Source organism: Ammospiza nelsoni, chromosome 23 (genome assembly GCF_027579445.1).
Source record: "Ammospiza nelsoni isolate bAmmNel1 chromosome 23, bAmmNel1.pri, whole genome shotgun sequence".
Classification (NCBI taxonomy): Eukaryota; Metazoa; Chordata; class Aves; order Passeriformes; family Passerellidae; genus Ammospiza; species Ammospiza nelsoni.
Genome location: NC_080655.1, coordinates 3332702 through 3350996, shown reverse-complemented (window position 1 = coordinate 3350996; position 18295 = coordinate 3332702). Strand labels below are relative to the sequence as shown.

The 18295-nt window shown below is 58.5% G+C and overlaps 1 protein-coding gene across 3 annotated transcripts in view; it reads right to left on the bottom strand.

The window, feature by feature from the left end:
* Positions 1 to 1493: 1493 nt before the first annotated feature.
* TMCC2 (transmembrane and coiled-coil domain family 2) overlaps positions 1494 to 18295 on the bottom strand; it is a 34510-nt gene continuing 17708 nt past the window's right edge. Inside the window, exons 1-4 of one of the 3 annotated variants that reach the window (XM_059488048.1) lie at positions 17191 to 17225; positions 4241 to 5178; positions 3471 to 3606; positions 1494 to 2812 (exon numbers count right to left, since the gene is read on the bottom strand). In XM_059488048.1, coding sequence (XP_059344031.1) covers positions 2501 to 2812; positions 3471 to 3606; positions 4241 to 5178; positions 17191 to 17205 — 1401 coding nt within the window. In that variant the 5' untranslated portion in view covers positions 17206 to 17225 and the 3' untranslated portion in view covers positions 1494 to 2500. Of the gene's footprint in view, positions 2813 to 3470; positions 3607 to 4240; positions 5179 to 10658; positions 10865 to 17190; positions 17226 to 18295 lie in introns of those variants that run through there. The other 2 variants (XM_059488050.1, XM_059488047.1) reach the window with 2 other exon arrangements.

The window sequence follows — 18295 nt, the reverse complement described above, 5'->3', positions numbered from 1 at the left end:
CTCATCTCAGGGATGCACAGGGTGGGATTTTGTCATCCTCCATCCCCAGAAGGATGGAGGAATTGTCCCCATTGGTGTCACCAGAGCTCCCTGCACAGGGGGGGCTCACCATGGCATGGCGACAGTGGCCCCTGTGCCAGCTCAGGACAGGAGTGACCTCCCCTCACCCATGACGGGGCTCCAGGGAGGTCACTCCTGGAGGGGACAGCAGGATCGTGAGTGAGAGATCCCAAAATTCCCACTGGGATGAGATCTGGGATCTCCCCAACGCTGGGGCCTCCTCTGGCTGCTGCCAACGAAGTCACAGGGGCTGGGCGGGGAATGTCCCCAAGTGTCACAGGCAGCGAGGAGGGGTGGCAGGGCTCACACAAAACTTCACTCCACGGCGATGTGGGGCAGCACGAACAGTTTCACTGGACAGGGTCGGCTCAGATGGGATATTGGGAGGGTGGTGAGGCCCTGGAATGGATTTCCCAGAGAAGAACATGCCCAGTGGAGAGTTCAAAGCCAGTTTATGGGGTCTGGAGCAGCCTGGGACAGCAGAAGGTGTCCCTGGTGGCACTGGATGGGCTTTAAGGTCCCTTCCAACCCAAACCATCCTGTGCCGTCACGATCGCTGATGGGCAGGAAGGGGTTAATGCGCTAATTGGGGTGAGTGACCCCACCACGGGCCCGGCCCCTGCCCGGCCTTACGGGAAAACGCTCCGGAGCGGCTCCGGGATCTGCGGCGGGGACAGAGGGCCCCCCTGCGGCCGTGGAGCCGCATTCCCTTCTCAGAGAATTCCCTTCACGGAAGACTCCCTTCCCGGAACATCCCCTTGTCAGAGCATCCAATTCCCGGGACATTTCCATCCCAGAGGATCCCCTTCCCGGAGCATCCCCTTCCCCGATAATCCCCCTCCCAGAACATCCCCTTCCCGCGGAATCCCTTCCTCAGAGTGTCCCCTTCCCAGAGAATCCCCTTCTCAGAGAATTCCCTTCTCAGAGAATTCCCTTCCCGGAACATCCTCTTCCCGGAGCATTCCCTTCCCGCGGAATCCCTTTCTCAGAGCATCCCCTTCCCGGAGCATTCCCTTTCCAGAACATCCGCTTCCCACAGAATCTTTTTCTCAGAGTATCCCCATCCCAGAGAATCCCCTTCTCAGAGGATTCTCTTCCCGGAGCATCCCCTTCTCAGAGAGTTCCCTTCCCCGATAATCCCCTTCCCAGAACATCCCCAATCCCTTTCTCAGAGTATCCCCTTCCCAGAGAATCCCCTTGGATTCTATGATATCCCTTTGATATCAAACCTTAATCCCCTCCCACGGACCCCGATGTGAGGCCACAGCAGGGCTGGCTCGGCCCTGGGAGCACTGGGGAGGTGACAGCAGGACCCTCAACCCACCCAAATGTCCTGGGAATCACCCCTGGAAATGTCCAGGGCCCAATTCTCACCTGAGGCCGAGTGGTTGAGGCTTTCAACAGCTGCTGTTTGCACCAGAGGAGGCCCTGAGTGTGCAGGTATTTTATATATATATATTTATATATATGTGTGTATAGATATATTACATAAATATATAGGTATGAAATAATTTAAGAACCATCCGAGACAGCATGCTGTGCTCCGGGGCGGGGCTGGAGGGCAGCAGCCGCCTCTGCTCCCCCTGCCCCACCAGCTTCGATTCACAAATGGAAACAGAGTCTGGAATTGAATTAAATTAAAAACCGCACACACGCACACGCACACACGACACGGGGCAGAGGCTGGACGAGTCCCTGAAGAGATCGGATCGACTAAAGCCACAGAGCTGGGAGCTCAGGGGATGGAGCCAGCGCGGGGGTGTGGTTTGTGCCGCTGCTGGCCGTGCCCAGCCCTGCGGGGACAGCGGGGACATTGGGGACAGCGGGCGGTGTCACAGCCCCGCGCTGTGGCCGCAGGCTGGTGGCACCCGTGTGTCCTGCTGTGTCCGTTTGTCGTGGCCCTGCTGCCTCCATCTCCACCTGCTTTGCCTTTGCTCTATCCCGGGACTTTTTGCCACCAAGGGGAAAATCCGCTTTTGGCGTTTTCCAAAGGGGAAAATGCCACTTTTTTGCCTGAAAGGGAAAATCCTGCCTGAAAGGGAAACTCCTTCCTGAAAGGGAAACTCCTGCCCCAATGAACCCCTCTCCTCTCCCTGCTGGAAGTTCTCCCAGAGCCAGCTTTGGTCCAGCTCAATCCTTCCCACCAACTGAAACCCCTGGAGATGATCTCCTTCTTGGGGACTTCAGCACGACCTTCAAAAACACCACCCCAAAAAAACCACCCAAAACCCTTTAGAAAAAGCCAGAAATCGCTGGTGCCTTCCAAAACTCCTCCTTGCTCCCCACCCCACCCTTCCCAAACATCCCAGAGGGATCCCAGATCCAAGAGGCTGCCGTGGAGGGGCTGCAGCTGAACCGAGCACGGAGAAGGCTCCGGACCCTCACCCCCTTTGTGTCCCTCTCCTCGTCGGGAAACCAAAACTCCCCGGGGGCTGTGGGATCAGCTGGGGAGCAGCACGTGCTCCAGCAAGTAGCTGATGGAGTCCCAGTGCTTCCAGAGGAAGAAGAGGAAGAGGACGAGCAGGGCGGTGCTGAGGATGCGCATGCGGGTCTTCATGAGCGGCGTGATGAAGTTGGCGATGGTGGAGACGAAGACGAGCAGCACGGCCATCAGGGCCAGGATGACGTTGATGAACTTGCCCAGCAGGGCCCGGGCGTTGGCGTTCTCCACCCCTTCCAGCTGCACCACCTGCTGCTGCTGCTGCTGCAGCTCCAGCTTGGTCACCCGCGTCAGGCACGACTCCACGGCCTCCTGCAAAGGGGACAACGGGGACAGAGGCTCCAGGGATGTCCCTGAGGCCTCCTGCCAGGGGACAACGGGGACAGAGGCTCCAGGGATGTCCCCCCTGGAGCCTCCTGCCAGGGGACAACGGGGACAGAGGCTCCAGGGATGTCCCCTGAGGGATTTGGGGGTTTTGCTGCTGCTGTTGGGAGGTTTTGTTCTGGTTTCTGCTGGGGGATGGCTCAAAGGGGACTGTGCTGGCCCACACGTGGCTTGTCACAGCCTGTGGTCACACACAGGGGACTCGCTGTGCCGTGCTGTGACAGGACAAGGAGGGATAGAGCGCAGGGACAGAGGAGATTCCTCCCTGTCAAGGTGGGGAGGACCTGGGATGGAATTCCCAGAGAAGCTGTGGCTGCCCCCTCTCTGTGACAGCAGAAGGTGTCCCTGCCCTGCCACGGGCGGTTTTTAATGTTCCTTCCAGCCCACACCGTCTGGGATTCCCTGTTTTTGGGGACATGGTTTAGCCACCTTCCCCTTGCTGTGACAGCAGCACAGGGAGAGCCTCACCTGGAGGGTGCTGGAGAAGGGATCCCACCCACTGCCTCACCCTCCTTCCCAGCCCAGGCTCTGCCCCTCACCCCTGCCTGGGGGGAGCAGAGCGGGCTGAGCCCTCCCACGGCCCTACCTGGATGTCCCGAGCCCTCTCGTAGGACTGGTAGGCCACCTTCTCCTCCATGCTGGCCAGCTCCTGCTTCAGGTTGGTCATCTCGTTCTGGTGCAGCTCCGTCAGGTCGTTCAGCTGCTCCTCCAGCCGCTCGTACCTGCGCAGGGCAGCGGGGCTGGGACATGTCCCTGAGACACCCCTGGCACTGGGGACACCACCCAGATCCTGCCACCCTCCTCTGGTTGTGGGAAAACCTCTCAAGATCATCTGGAAGTGAGGAGGGCTGCAGGTCCCCATGTATCTTGGTTAGAAGGGCAGGTGGTGGTCCCCAAAGAGCCACCATGGGTGACACCTCCCCTACCTGTATCCTCCTGCAAGCACTGGGTCATGTAGGTGTAATCCCTCTGCAGCTGTGCCTTCAGGTCCTCCATGGAGTCCTCCAGCCCTTCCCACCCTCCCCTGCTTGTGGAAAAACCTCTCAAGATCGTCTGGCAGTGAGAAGAGCTGCAGCTCCCCGTGTCTCTTGGCCAGGAGGGTGGGTGGTGGTCCCCAAAGAGCCACCATGGATGACACCTCCCCTGCCACCCACCCAGCCCTACCTGTATCGCTCCTCCTGCAAGCACTGGGTCATGCAGGTCTGCAGATGGGCCTTCACATCCTCCATGGAGTCCTCCAGCCCATCCCACCCTCCCCTGCTTGTGGGAAAACCTCTCAAGATCGTCTGGCAGTGACGAGAGCCGCAGCTCCCCGTGTCCCCAAAGAGCCACCATGGGTGACACCTCCAGCCCTACCTGTATCGCTCCTCCTGCAAGCACTGGGTCATGTAGGTGTAATCCCTCTGCAGCTGCGCCTTCAGGTCCTCCATGGAGTCCTCCAGGTGCGACTGGCTGTCCTTGATCTCGCGCAGCTCCTCCAGGATGGTGTCGAAGTTGTTGTGGTGGCTGTCCAGCGTGTTGGACTTGGGGCTCCCCAAGCCGCCGGGGCCTGCCCCCGAGTTGCTGCCGCCGGCAGAGCCCGAGGTGGCGCTGGAGCACTCGTCATCGCTGCCGTACTTGGGGCTGGACACCAGCGTGGCGCTGCCGCTCAGCGCGCGCGAGGCCTCCTCGGGGTGCCCGTCGTCCAGCGTGTCCTTGAGGTGCGCGATGTTGTCGGCGCTGCCGAACTTGTTGCGGATCAGGCTGGCGAACTCGCGCGGCTTGGACACCACGGCCGTGTGCGTGGCCTGCGAGAGCCCCGAGAGGCCGCCCTTGACGCCCTCCACCACGCCGCCGCTGAAGCCGCTGATGCTGGAGCGCACGTTGGCGCCCACGTCCTTCAGCCCTTGGTGCATGTCCCGGAAAACATCCTTGGGCTGGCGGCTGGGGCCGTTCTGCTCGATCTCCTTCAGCTTCTTGTGGTAGTGCTCCAGCTTCTTGTGCAGCTGCGCGATGGTCTGCGCCGACTTCTGGTTCTTCTTCTCGAACACCTGCTTGATGCGCGACGCCTGCTGCTTGTCGGCGTTGTTGGCCAGCTTCAGGTACTCGGCCACGTTGTCGTCGCGCGCCTCCTGCTCGATCTTGATCTGCTCCGTGATCTTGAGGATCTTCTGGTGCAGGTGCTCGATGGCGGCTTTGGTGCGCTGAGGGTCGGGGGTGCCATCGGGCACGTCCAGGCACACGGGGCCGTCGGTGTCACCATGCCCCCCGGCGCCCGCCGGCAGGTTCAGGGTGGTCACGTCGCCCTTGTCCAGCTGGAGGGGGAGAAAAAGGAAAAGGAATACTCAGGGAAGGGAGGAAAAAGTCCAGAAATGGGAGGAGACAGGAGAGAACCAGGCTGGGGATGCACGGAAGAGGAATGAGATAATTAACTGGAGAGGCTGGGCGAATTTTGGGGTTGGTTGGAGATTTGCCAGCACTGTTAGAATCCCAGGGACACACCAGCTGATCCTCAGGGACACACCAGTTGATCCCAGGAAAATCCCAGGTGATTCCAGGAACACCCCAGGTGATCCCTGGCACTCACCAGGTTACCCAAGAACACCCCAGATGATCCCAGGAACTCCCCAGTTGATCCCAGAACCTCCCAGTTGATCCCAGAACACCCCAGTTGATCCCAGGCAGGTTCAGTGTGGTCACGTCGCCCTTGTCCAGCAGGAGGGGAAGAAAAAGGAAAAGGAGATGCTCAAGGGAGGGAGGAGAAACTCCAGAAATGGGCTTGGGATGCACAGAAGACTCAGAAGTATAATTAACTAGAGAGGTTGGGGGAGTTTTGGGGTTGGTTGGAGATTTCCCAAGTATGCCAGCACTGCTGGAATCCCAGGAATACACCAGCTGATCCCCAGGGACACAGGAATACAGCAGTTGATCCTCAGGGACACACCAGTTGATCTCAGGAACTCCCCAGTTGATCCCAGGGAGAGCTCAGTTGATCCCCAGGAACATCCCAGGTGATCCCAGAAACAACCCAGTTGACCTCAATAACACACCAGGTGACCCCAGGAACACACCAGGTGACCCCAGGAACACACCAGGTGATCCCAAGAACATCTCAGTAGATCCCAGGAACATCCCAGTTGATCCCAGGAACACTCCAGGTGAGTTCAAGGACAACCAGGTGATCCCAGAACACCCCAGCTGATCCCAGGAATGCACCAGGTGACCCCAGAAACACCCCAGTTGATCCCAATAACACACCAGGTTACCCAAGAACACACTAGTTGATCCCAGTAACACACCAGTAGATCCCAGGGACACACCAGGTGACGCCAGGAGCACACCATGTAATCCCAAGAACAACGAGGTCATCCCAGGAATACTCCAGCTGATCCCAGGAACTCCCCAGTTGACCCCAGAACCATCTCAGTTGATCCCCAGAAACACCCCAGTAAAAGAGCACAGCAGTTGCTCAATCCCTGGCCCCAGCTGGGGTTCAGGGCTGGATTTCCCCAGTGGAATTCACCAAGGAGCAGCCACTGGCTCTGCCTCTCCACCCTCACCTGGTGCACAGATGGGATTTCTCCAGCCAGGCAGGGAAAAGGAGTGAGGAAAACCAGGATTCATCCCCAAATCTCTCCCCAAAGTAGCCCAGATTGAGCAGCCTGGAGGTGTTTCAGTCCTGCTTTCACCCCAAAGTTTTCCACCCTAATCCCAATTTTTGGGAGGCTGGGGACAGCTCCAGCTCCCAGAGCTGCAGGTGCGGGGACTCCTCTGCCTCCCCAAGCTCCCTCACCTGGCAGTGCCAAGCTCCTCCTGCAAACACCAGCTGCCACCGCAGGGAATTCGGACAAATGCCAAAATTCCGTTTTACAGACGGCAAAACTGGAGCTTTGGGAGAGAGGAAATCGCTCTCCTGAAGCCACAATTTGGAGAGCCTGGACCGCAACCCAGGCCCTGCCTCGTGCTCTCCAACCTGGATGTGCTGCTTGGCCAGTTGGGGGAAAAAAAAAATAAATAAAATAAAACCCTAAATCTTCTCAGTTGCTGGGTTTTATATGCAGATTCTTATGCAAAACCCTCCCTGGTTGTGTAAATGGCTCCTGGCTTCTAATTAAGAGCTGCTTGAAAGTTAAATACTCTTGGCAGACCTGAATAATTTCTCATTTCCATCCCACTTTCCCCGAGTGACCCTTTAATAGGGATAAAGCTGTGGGATCACTGCTTGGGAGTGTGTTATTATCACCAGGAAATGCAGGGGGGAACAGGGAGCAATGTTCTCTCAAGATGCTGCTTGGGAACAATCCCATCTGGAGCAGGGGCTTGGAAAAGCCAGAACCCTCCTGTTATTCTATTCCATCTCCTTTTTTATTTTTTTTTTCCCTGTTTTTTGTGTCCTGCTGGGAGTCTGGGGGTGTTGGGATTTCATCTCAGCTTCACCCGAAAGCTTTTCCTGTCTCCTCACTGCAGCAGGGACGGAGCAAGATGGGAGCAAAAGGCCAATCCCAGCTGGATTCAGCAATTTTCTTAAAAAAAAATAAAAATAAAAATGAAGTCATAACAAACTTGTGGTTTTCAGACCCCACTCCCAGGCTATTTTTAGGCTGGGCCCTCCACCGAGGGTTTTTTTTTTTTGCTTTGGTTTCTTATCACCAGGCAGAAATTAGAAACAGCAGGAAACAGACTTTTAGCCCAGATGTGCAATTCTCTGGACAAAAAAGGGAAAAAGTGACCGTGGCAAAGGAAAAAGGCAGCTCTGGAAAATCCCAAAGGGGAAACACCCGCTGGGGAGGGGAGGGGAAAAGTTGCTGAAATTCTGTTTCCAAACAGGGAGCTGCCCTCTGTAAAGCCAATCTTTTGGATTGGGAAAAAAAGGGAGGTTTAGATGGGATTTTTGGAAATTCTGATGGGATTTTTGGAAATTCAGATGGGATTTTTGGAAATTTAGATGGGAATTTGGAAATTCAGATGGGAATTCTGGAAATTCAGATGGGAATTCAGATGGGAATTCAGATGGGATTTTTGGAAATTCAGATGGGATCTTTGGAAATTTAGACAGGAATTTTGGAAATTCAGATGGGAATTTTGGAAATTCAGATGGGAATTCTGGAAATTCAGATGAGAATTCAGATGGGAATTCTGGAAATTCAGACAGGAATTTTGGAAATTCAGATGGGATTTTTGGAAATTCAGATGGGAATTTTGGAAATTCAGATGGGAATTTTGGAAATTCAGATGGGAATTCAGATGGGAATTCTGGAAATTCAGACGGGAATTTTGGAAATTCAGATGGGATTTTTGGAAATTCAGATGGGAATTTTGGAAATTCAGATGGGAATTTTGGAAATTCAGACGGGAATTTTGGAAATTCAGATGGGAATTCTGGAAATTCAGATGGGAATTCAGATGGGAATTCAGATGGGAATTCTGGAAATTCAGACGAGAATTTTGGAAATTCAGATGGGATTTTTGGAAATTTAGACGGGAATTTTGGAAATTCAGATGGGATTTTTTGAAATTCAGATGGGATCTTTGGAAATTTAGATGGGAATTTTGGAATTCCTGCCTGTGAGGGGGGTGAGATGGAATTCCCAGAGAATCTGTGACTGCTCCATCCCTAAAAGCGTGCAAGGCTGGGTTGGGGGGTGAAAGGAGTCCCTGCCCATGGCAGGGGTGGCACTGGATGGGTTTTATGGCCCCTCCCAACCCAAACCATTCTGGAATTCCGTGATTTATCCACAGGATTCCATCTGGGATGGGCAGGGCTGAAATCCTGCTCGCTGCCACGCTGGGGAAGGCAAATCAGAGCATGGCTTCGAAAACAACCCCACCAGAAAAACCAATGTGGATCCCTGGAGCATTAACAGGCCCTGCCTGCTAAATCCCAGCAACTGTGCAGGGGATTTAAGGGGGGGATTAGGAACAGCCACACTTTCCCTACACGCAGCAAACCCGCTGGCAGGCACAGGATGAAAGGGAATTGATCCTGATGGTGGAAACCCTGCTTTGCAGAGCTTGCTTTGCACCAGGCTGGGAGGGCAGAGCAGGGAGGAGTGCAGGACGAGGGCGGGGAAATGGTTCTGAGCAGCAGAGCTGAGCCCAGCCGAGCTGAGAGCTGCAAAAGGCTCGGGCTGAGCACAAACTGGGCTCACAGTGGGCAGGGCTGGGGTAATGGGGCTGCAGGATGGGGAGAGATGGGCACAGGGGCAGCTGGGGATGTCCCCTCAGTGTGGGGATGTCACCCCACTTTGGGGATGTCACCTCAGATTGGGAATGTTATCCCAGTTTGGGGATGTCACTCCAGGCTCAGGGATGTCACCCCAGTTTGGGGATGTCCCCTCAGCTTGGGGATGTCACCCCAGCTAAGGGCTGTCCCCTCAGCTTGGGGCTGGTCCCCCAGTTTGGGGATGTCACCCCAGATCGGGGCTGTCACCTCAGCTCAGGGATGTCCCCCCACCTCAGGGCTGTCCCCCCAGTTTGGAGATGTCACTCCATCTCAGGGCTGTGTCCCCTAGGTTAGGGCTGTCACCACAGCTCGGGGATGTCCCCTCAGATCAGGGCTGTGTCCCCTAGGTCAGGGATGTCACCCCAGCTCGGAAATGTCACCCAGCTTGAGGCTGTGTTCTCCAGGTCGGGGATGTCCCCCCAGCTCAGGGCTGTCCCTTCAGCTTGGGGATGTCACCCCAGCTTGAAGCTGTCCCTTCAACTCGAGGTTGTGTCCCCACCTCAGAGCTGTGTCCCCACTTAGGGCCATGTCCCTCACTCGAGGCTGTGTCCCCAAGCTCAGGGCTGTCCCCTCAGCTTGAGGCTGTCACCACAACTCGGGGCTGTCAACCCAATTTGGGGCCATGGCTGTCCCAGCACATCCACGCCTGGCTTTAACCCCATTCTCAAGGAATTGCACAATTATTGCAAAGTTCAGAGCAGAGTTCTGGAGGTGCTGACATCCCCCCCTGAACTGTTCTGGTTTCTGTGCTGGGGATGAGCCCTGGCTGTGTCCACCCCGAGCAAGGACCTTCCCTACAAAGTATCGCTGTGATTCCTGCCTGGAATCCATCCCAGGGACACAACAGCCCTGGGAAGGAACCATGAGCACCTTCCAGCAAGGAAAAAACCAGAACAAGTGTTGCCAAATCCAGGGCAGACCCGGGGAGCTGCTGCCCTGACCTGACAGCTCCCCCGCACAAGTGTCACCTGCCTGGGGCACTTGGTGGCCCTGCAATGCCACCAGGGAGAGACCATGGCCAGCACAGAAATGCAGGGGTGTGATGGACATGGGGAGGGGGATTTTGGGGCAGTTATTTTGTTTCTCAGAGCATTTTTCCAGCACAGCATCCCCTGAGCCGGTCACTGTCACTGGGGACACCACGAGTGTCCTGTCCCTGTCCCTACACGGGCTCTCAGCCCTGTGCCTCCCCAAGCTGAGCTGTTGTTCCCACCAGACCCAGCCCAGGTGTTGAAAACAGCAGCAGGAGCCCTGAGTCACAATCCCCACCCTCCCTCCAGCAGCGCCCAGGGCTGGCACTGCCCTGTGCCCACCCTGTGCCACCCCTGGATGGGCACCACGGGCTGCCAGCAGCTCCCTGCACTCCTTCCCCACCAGCCTGACAATAATTTTCCTTACATAATGCAGGGATTAGCGTTCAGCCTTCCAGCTGCAGCAGTTCCCCACCCAGCACTGATGGCGCTGGGGGGTTTCACTCTCTGCTCTCAATCCCCGAGGAACGGCGGCACCAAAACCCCCGTGGGTCTCTCTGCCCATCGTTTTACCCAAACCTCAAAATGTGCCAGGACCTACCTCCATGGCGGGCAGGGCTGGGCTGCCCCGGGGCTAGCTGGCGTGTCCCCGCGGTGTCCCCAAGGCTGGCAGCGCTGCCATGCAGGACTGCCGGCCCAGCAGCGGGGGGCAGCGAGGGTTTGGGGAGCAGCGGGGCGGGAGGAGGAGGAGAAGCCGCTCGTAGACCCCGTTAGGGTTGGCTCCGGGAGGAGCAGCGGGGAGGGAGAAGAAACCTCTCGTAGATCCCGTTAGGGCTGGCCCCGCATCCCCGGTGCGCTCCCCGCGGTTCCCGGTGCCGCTCCCGGAGCTCTCCCGGTACCGTTCCCGGAGAGCTCCCCGCGGTTCCTGGAGTGTTCCCCGAGCACTCCCCGCGGTTCCCGGAGCGCTTCCCGGTGCTATTCCCGGAGCGCTCCCGGTGCCGTTCCCGGAGCGCTCCCCGAGGTCGTTCCCGGTGCCCCTCCCGGTGCCGTTCCCCGAGCGCTCCCCACGGTTCCTGGTGCCGTTCCCGGTACCGTTCCCGGAACGCTCCTCACGGCTCCCGGTTCCGTTCCCCGAGCACTCCCCGCGCTCCCGGTGCTGTTCCCGGTGCCGCTCCCGGAGCGCTCCCCGCGGTTCCCGGAGCGTTCCCGGTACCGTTCCCCGAGCGCTCCCCGCTGCTCCCGGCGCACAGGGACGGGGAGGCGCTCGCTCCGCCGGGATTGCCGGCTCAGGAAATCTGCCCGAGCTGTTTACAGCGCTCAGCCGGCCCGAGCTCTCGGGGCTGTAATGCCAAACCCCCCCGAATCCCCGTGCCGGGATATTCACACGCCTCCAGCCCCGTACGCTGCCGTGCCCTGACGCAGGAGGTCGGGACGGGCTCTTGGCATCGGCTGTGTCACAGAGAGGGACAGAAGAGCCGGGGAAAGGCGTGGGGAGGCGTCCAGAAAGGAAAAACGCGAGTGGAAACAGTCGGGAAAAAAATAATACTGAAATTGAGCAAGGAGCCTGAGTTAAAAACCGAGAATGAGGCACTCGAGCCTGAGTTAAAAACCGGGAATGAAGCACACGTGCCAGCACCAGGAGGTGTCCTAAACCAGGATCTGGGTCTGTCCCTGTCACCTCATAAGAGCGGGGGTGGCACTGACCCCGTTCTGCCACCACCCGGCACCAAAATCCTCGTCCTCTTCCACGCCCCCATCCATCCCCACAGGCACAGGGAAACGCGGATTCCCTGGAAATTCCACCCAAACCCAGCCGTGCCTACCGTGCCACGCTCAGCCGTGCCAGGGCAGAGATCCCTGAGAGTGTCACACGGAGCCGGGAGGTGACACCGCAGAGCTGCCCCAGGGCCAGGAGGTGATACCGTGGGGATGGCACCGGGGCTGGGAGGTGACACCGCAGAGCTGCCCCTCGGGAGGGGAGGTGACACCGTGGGGACGGCACCAGGGGAGGGGAGGTGACACCGCAGAGCTGCCCCTGGGGCCGGGAGGTGACACTGCAGAGCTGCCTCCGTGGATGGACAGTGACAGTGTGGGGATGGCACCAGGGCTGGGCAGTGACACCGTGGGGATGGCACCGGGCATGGATGGTGACACCGCGGAGCTGCCCCCAAGGATGGATGGTGACACCATGGGGATGGCACTGGGTATGGTTGGTGACACCGCAGAGCCGCCCCTGGGGACGGACAGTGACACAGTGGGGATGGCACTGGGGCTGGTTGGTGACACCGTGGAGACGGCACTGGTATCACCCAGGGCTCCTCTCCTCCCAGGTGGGCTCCTGGCCCATCCCTGGGTGCCAGGGGTGGATGGAGGTCCCTCCCCAGGACAGGGCATGGAGAGAGGAGTTTGGAGCAGAAAATGGCACTTTTGGGTAGTGATCCCATAAAAACGGGTGGCTCACAGCCTGGCCCAGCCCCGTGGGTGCCCCTGGTGTGACCAGAGCTCGGTCCTGGTTTCTGCCACAGCATCACTTCTGCTTTCAGCACAGCAGGCAGAGGTCACTCCCCACCACTTCCCGCAGCTCTTGTGCTGTCTCAGCAGGGCATGAGGACCAGCAGCTGCACAGCACCCGGTGGAAAGCACCTCCCTGCTGGCCACTTCCCTCCTGAAGCTGCTGGGGCTGGCCCTGGAGCCCTGCTGCTTCCCCAATGTGGTTTTTGGGGCTGGGAACTGAGGGGTTCACCCATCTGAGGGGGAACCACGGTGTGCCCACAGCCCCTGCCAGCTCACAGACCCTGTTCCTGGAAAGATGGAGCAGCAGGAATTTGGGGAGGACTTGATAAAGGTTGGGATGTTTGGAGTTTGGGTTTGGAGTGAGGACTTGATAAAGGTTGGGATGTTTGGAGTTTGGAGTTTGGGTTTGGAGTGAGGACTTGATAAAGGTTGGGATGTTCAGGAAGAGCCAGCATGGGCAGGCTGCTGCAAGGAGCCCCGGAGAGCATTTCTGGGACTTATTGAGGTCCTCAGGTGCTGGATTGCCAGGAGAACATCTGCTCCCAGCTCCCCAGCACGAGGGAAAGGGAAATAAATCATTGCAAACAACAAAAAGCCTCGCTCTGAACGGCCCAGGGTTAACAAATCACTGCAAACAATAAAATTGGAGCTGCAGAAGGGCCCAGAGTTAACAAATTATTGTAAAAAACAAAATTGTAGGTGCTGAAGGGCCCAGGGTTAACAAATTATTGTAAAAAACCAAAATTGCAGCTGCTGAAGGGCCCAGGGTTAACAAATCATTGCAAAACCACCCAGCAGAGGATTTAGGAGCAGTGTCCTTTGCCAGGGCAGGGTTTGGGAGGGCAGAGCTGGATCCTCTCCCTCTCCCATGGCCGAGGAGCCGGAGGGGCAGAGGAGGCTCCAAGGAGGAGCAGCACAGGCTGGGGGGGAGCAGGAACAGGCTGGGGTGCAACCCCAAACCTCCAAGAGTGCCAGGAGAACAAACAGCACCACCAAGCATTTCCCAAAGGGAACAAACCAAAAAACAAACAAATAAACAAACATCCACCACTGCTGCCTGTCCTCATCACAGCTGGGACACTGCCACCATCCCACAAGGCTCAGGCCACTTGAGAAAAGCTGTTTTACACATGGAAACATCCCGGGATTCTCCCTTGGGTCTCCATGCCATGCAGAACGTGGCATTTCCTAATTTCACACCACATCCTCCGAGCTGGGCCTGTCCCTTCTGTCCCTTGGGCTTTGTAGGGCCAGCTCTGAGGGACAATTCAGTGAGCCCTGGGCTCACAGGGACAGCTCTGAAAGGACAATTCAGTGCTGAAGCTATCCAGGGCCCTGCCCACGCTTGGAGAATATTTGGAAAAATTCCTGCTGCTGTTTTCCCTGGAGGGAGTGACCCTGACACAGCATTAACCCACCCAGCAGCTCAGAACCTCCAGCAGGGTTTGTGCAGCCAGAGGGGGATTTTTGGAGCTTCTGCATGGAGGATTTGAGGGGGAAAGCACGGAAAGGCCAAGCCACAGGGTTTGTGCAGCAGGGGGGGATTTTTGGAGCTTTGTACAGAGAACTTGAGGGGGAAACAGGGAAAGGCTGAGCCACAGGGTTTGTGCAGCCAGGGAGGGATTTTTGGGAGCTTCTGCACTGAGAATTTGAGGGGGAAACATGGAGAGACCAAACCACAGGCTTTGTGCAGCCAGGGGGGAATTTTTGGGGATCTTCTGCACTGAGAATTTGAGGGAGAAGCAGAAAGAGACCAAACCACAACCCCAAGCCAGGTGAGGAGCCACAGACAGGACCCTGGAGCCAAATCCCGCTGCCAGCCCAGAGCAGCAGGGGTGAGCTGGAGAGATCACAAACCCTGCACCCCAAATCGTGCCCTGCACCCCAAATCCTGCCCTGCACCACCCCCAAATCCCCCGGGATCCTGCCGGGAGCGGGAGCTGCTGGTGGGCTGCAATCAACAGCCATATGTCAGCCAGGCTGAGGAGGAACACGATGTCTCCTTCACGAGGGGTGAATCAGTAGCAGAGTCTGATATTCTTCTCCTCCTGAATTAATTAAGCAGCAATCTCGGGTGTCTTTGTCTTTCCAGCTATTATCTGCTCGCTCCGAAGCGCTCATCCCAACGGGAGTGCGGGAAGGAGCTCCCAGCATCCAGCCCTGCCTCACACTCATCCCCTCATTCCCTTGCCACACGTGGAGAGGTGGAGGTGGGGAGTGGGAGCTCACCTGGAGCTCCAATTCCTGGTCAGGAACCCCAAAACCCCCCAAAAATCCCTCAAAATCTCCCAAATCCCCTGGTAATTGGGGGGTCTCTACACCCCAGTGCTCCCAGCCTTGCCTCAGACTCATCCTCTGCCACACGTGGAGAGGTGGAGGTGGGGAGTGGGAGCTCAGCTGCACTCTCGCACCTCCAATTCCTGGTCAGACACCCAGAAATCCCCCAAAAATCCCCAAATCTCTGGTATTTTTAGGGTCTCTACATCCCAGTGCTCCCAGCCTTGCCTCAGACTCATCCCCTCATCCCCCTGCCACACGTGGGGAGGTGGAGGTGGGGAGTGGGAGCTCAGCTGGACTCTCACACCTTCATTTCCTGGTCAGGACCCCAAAAACCTCCCAAAAATCCCCAAAACCTCTGGTATTTGTAGGGTCTCTGCACCCTTGGGATCCAGGTGCCAAAGGGATGTCCCAGGGTTGGGGGGTGCAGGGGTGACAGCTTTACCCCACCCCCTCTGTTCCTTTTGGCCTTTTTCACCTCCTTCCCTGGGATTTTAACCCTTGAGAGAGAGGGGAGGATGTGCCAGAAATTCCTCCTGAGGTCCAAGAGACTTCACCCAACTCAGGGATGGGCTGGCTCTGTATTCCAATGGGGAAACTGAGGCAGCAAGCGAGGGAAAGCTCCTGCCTGGGGGAATTCTGCCCGGGGTTAGATGTGGGGCCAAGCCTCACACTGCCCTGTGTCATTGTCGTCATCATCATCATCATCATCATCATCATCATCATCATCATCATCATCATCCCAGAGGATGGCTGAGCCCAGGTAACCAGAGCTGTAGGAAGGAGAAACCACATCCACCCACAGGAACCAAAGGCAGCTGAGCTGGGCAGGGGACACGAACCCTCCCTGATGTCCCTGGGCAGGTGACAGAACCCTCTCTGACATCCCTGGAGAGGGGACAGGAACCTTCCCTGGGCACAGGGGACAGAACCTCCCCTGACACCCCTGGGCAGGGGATAGGAACCATCCCTGCCATCCCTGAGCCACCCCATGGCCTCCCAGCCACCCCAAACCCCTCTGTCCCCACGGGGCACGGCCACCCCGGGCTGTGTGCTCAGGAACTCCGGGTTTCTCCCTGCATTTCTCCCTGCTCCCTGTAATCCCTCTGGCCCCGATATAGCCGCTGAGCCGGGGGGAGGCTAAATTTAGCGGGATGAATCCTGCCCTGTGTCCCGAGGGCTGCTGCCCTTGAGGCAGGGCTGGGGCTGCAGGGACAGGTCACCCCCCAGGACACTGTGGTCACTCTGCTGGGATGGGGACAGGGGCACAGAGAGAGGAGTTTGGAGCAGAAAATGGCACTTTTGGGTTGTGATCCCATAAAAGGAAGGTTTGTCCCCAGTGTGGGAACCCCAGGTGCTTGGCAGTGCTGCTTTTGGGGTGAACCACAAAGCCCAGGCAGAACTGGCAGCCAGCACCAAACTCCCAGACTGTCCCATGGTCCCACTGAGCCCCTCTGGATGTCCCCTGTCACTGTCCCATGGTCCCACTGAGCCCCTCTGGATGTCCCCTGTCACTGTCCCATGGTCCCACTGAGCCCCTCTGGATGTCCCCTGTCACTGTTCCATGGTCCCACTGAGCCCCTCTGGATGTCCCCTGTCACTGTCCCATGGTCCCACTGAGCCCCTCTGGATGTCCCCTGTCACTGTCCCATGGTCCCACTGAGCCCCTCTGGATGTCCCCTGTCACCACAGGCTGCTCCTGGGGGAAACTAGGGGGTGCAGGGGGGAGGAACTTTGTGTGCCAGGCTTTGGCAGGGTGAAAACCCAGCGCAGGGAAGGGGAAGGCAGAACTGCAGGAGCTTAATTAATTAAAAACGGGGGGCTCAGAGCTCAGAGCCGGTCTGAGGTGGGGCAGGAGGCCCCTGTGCCCCCGGTGCCTCACAGGAGAAGCAGCTGCCAGGGGAGGGGCACGGAGCGGGGACAGCGGCGGCAGCTGGCGCTGTCACTTGTGGAGGGACACGGAGGGGTCCGGGCCCTCGGTGCCGGGGGGGGACACTCGGCGGGTCCGGACCGGGGTGAGGACCCGCGCTGGGGACACTCTGGTGACACTGGGGACGCTGGTGACGGGTGCAGTCCTAAGGGACGCGGGGAGAAGGAGGCGGGGAGCGCGGACGGAGACAGGGACGGACGGACAGATGGAGAGAGGGAGGGACGGACGGACAGATGGATGGAGAGAGGGACAGACGGAGAGAGGGAGGGACGGATGGCGAGAAGGAGGGACGGACGGACGGACAGACAGATGGAGAGAAGGACGGACGGACGGACGGTCACCGGTAACGCCGCCCTCTAACGGCCGCCGCTCCCCCCGGCCCATTCCCCACCCCGGTGCCCCCGGTGCCCACCTGCACGTGCACCATGCCGCAGTCCCCGCAGTCCGTGCAGCTCCCGGGCAGCGCCAGGCACAGCACCCCGCGGCCGCCCCGCTCCAGCTCCGGCCGCGCCCCGGGGCCGACGCGCCCCGCCAGCACCGGCACCGGCTGAGCCCCGGGGCACCGGGGGCACCCCCGGCCGCTGCTGCCGGCACCGGGGCCTCGCTAATTCCCGAGTGCCCGCCCCTGTGCCTGGCGGGTCACCAGCAGGGGATTAGGGAGATCAGCAGAAAGCTCGCAGCGCGCTGCCGTGTGTGCCCGCCCTGCCGCCGCCTCCCCCGGGCCGACACCGACACCGCCACTGGCACCGGCACACGGGCCGGCAGCACGGCCTCGTGGTGAGCACCGGAACCGACACCGACACCGACACCGACACCGCCACTGGCACCGGCACACGGGCCGGCAGCACGGCCTCGCGGCGAGCACCGGCACCGAAACCGACACCGACACCGACACCGCCACTGGCACCGGCACACGGGCCGGCAGCACGGCCTCGCGGCGGGCACCGGAACCGACACCGACACTGCCACTGTCACACGGGCCGGCAGCACGGCCTCGCGGCGAGCACCGGCACCGACACTGGATGTCCCCTGTCACTGTTCCATGGTCCCACTGAGCCCCTCTGGATGTCCCCTGTCACTGTCCCATGGTCCCACTGAGCCCCTTGAGCCCCCCTGGATGTCCCCTGTCACTGTTCCATGGTCCCACTGAGCCCCTCTGGATGTCCCCTGTCACTGTTCCAAGGTCCCACTGAGCCCCTCTGGATGTCCCCTGTCATTGTTCCATGGTCCCACTGAGCCCCTCTGGATGTCCCCTGTCACCACAGGCTGCTCCTGGGGAGAATCAGGGGCTACAGGGAGGAGGAATTTTGTGTAAGGTCCACGGGGTGAAAAACCAGCGCAGGGAAAAGGAAGTCAGAACTGCAGGAGCTTAATTAATTGAACAAGAAAAATTAAAAGGGAAGAAAAAAAAAAAAATCCCCAATAGCTGTTCAAAAAGCACTTGCTGAGACTGAGCGATCCCACGAGGGACCCTCCAGCATCTGCTCCTCATGGAACGGGTGGAAAATTCAGCATGA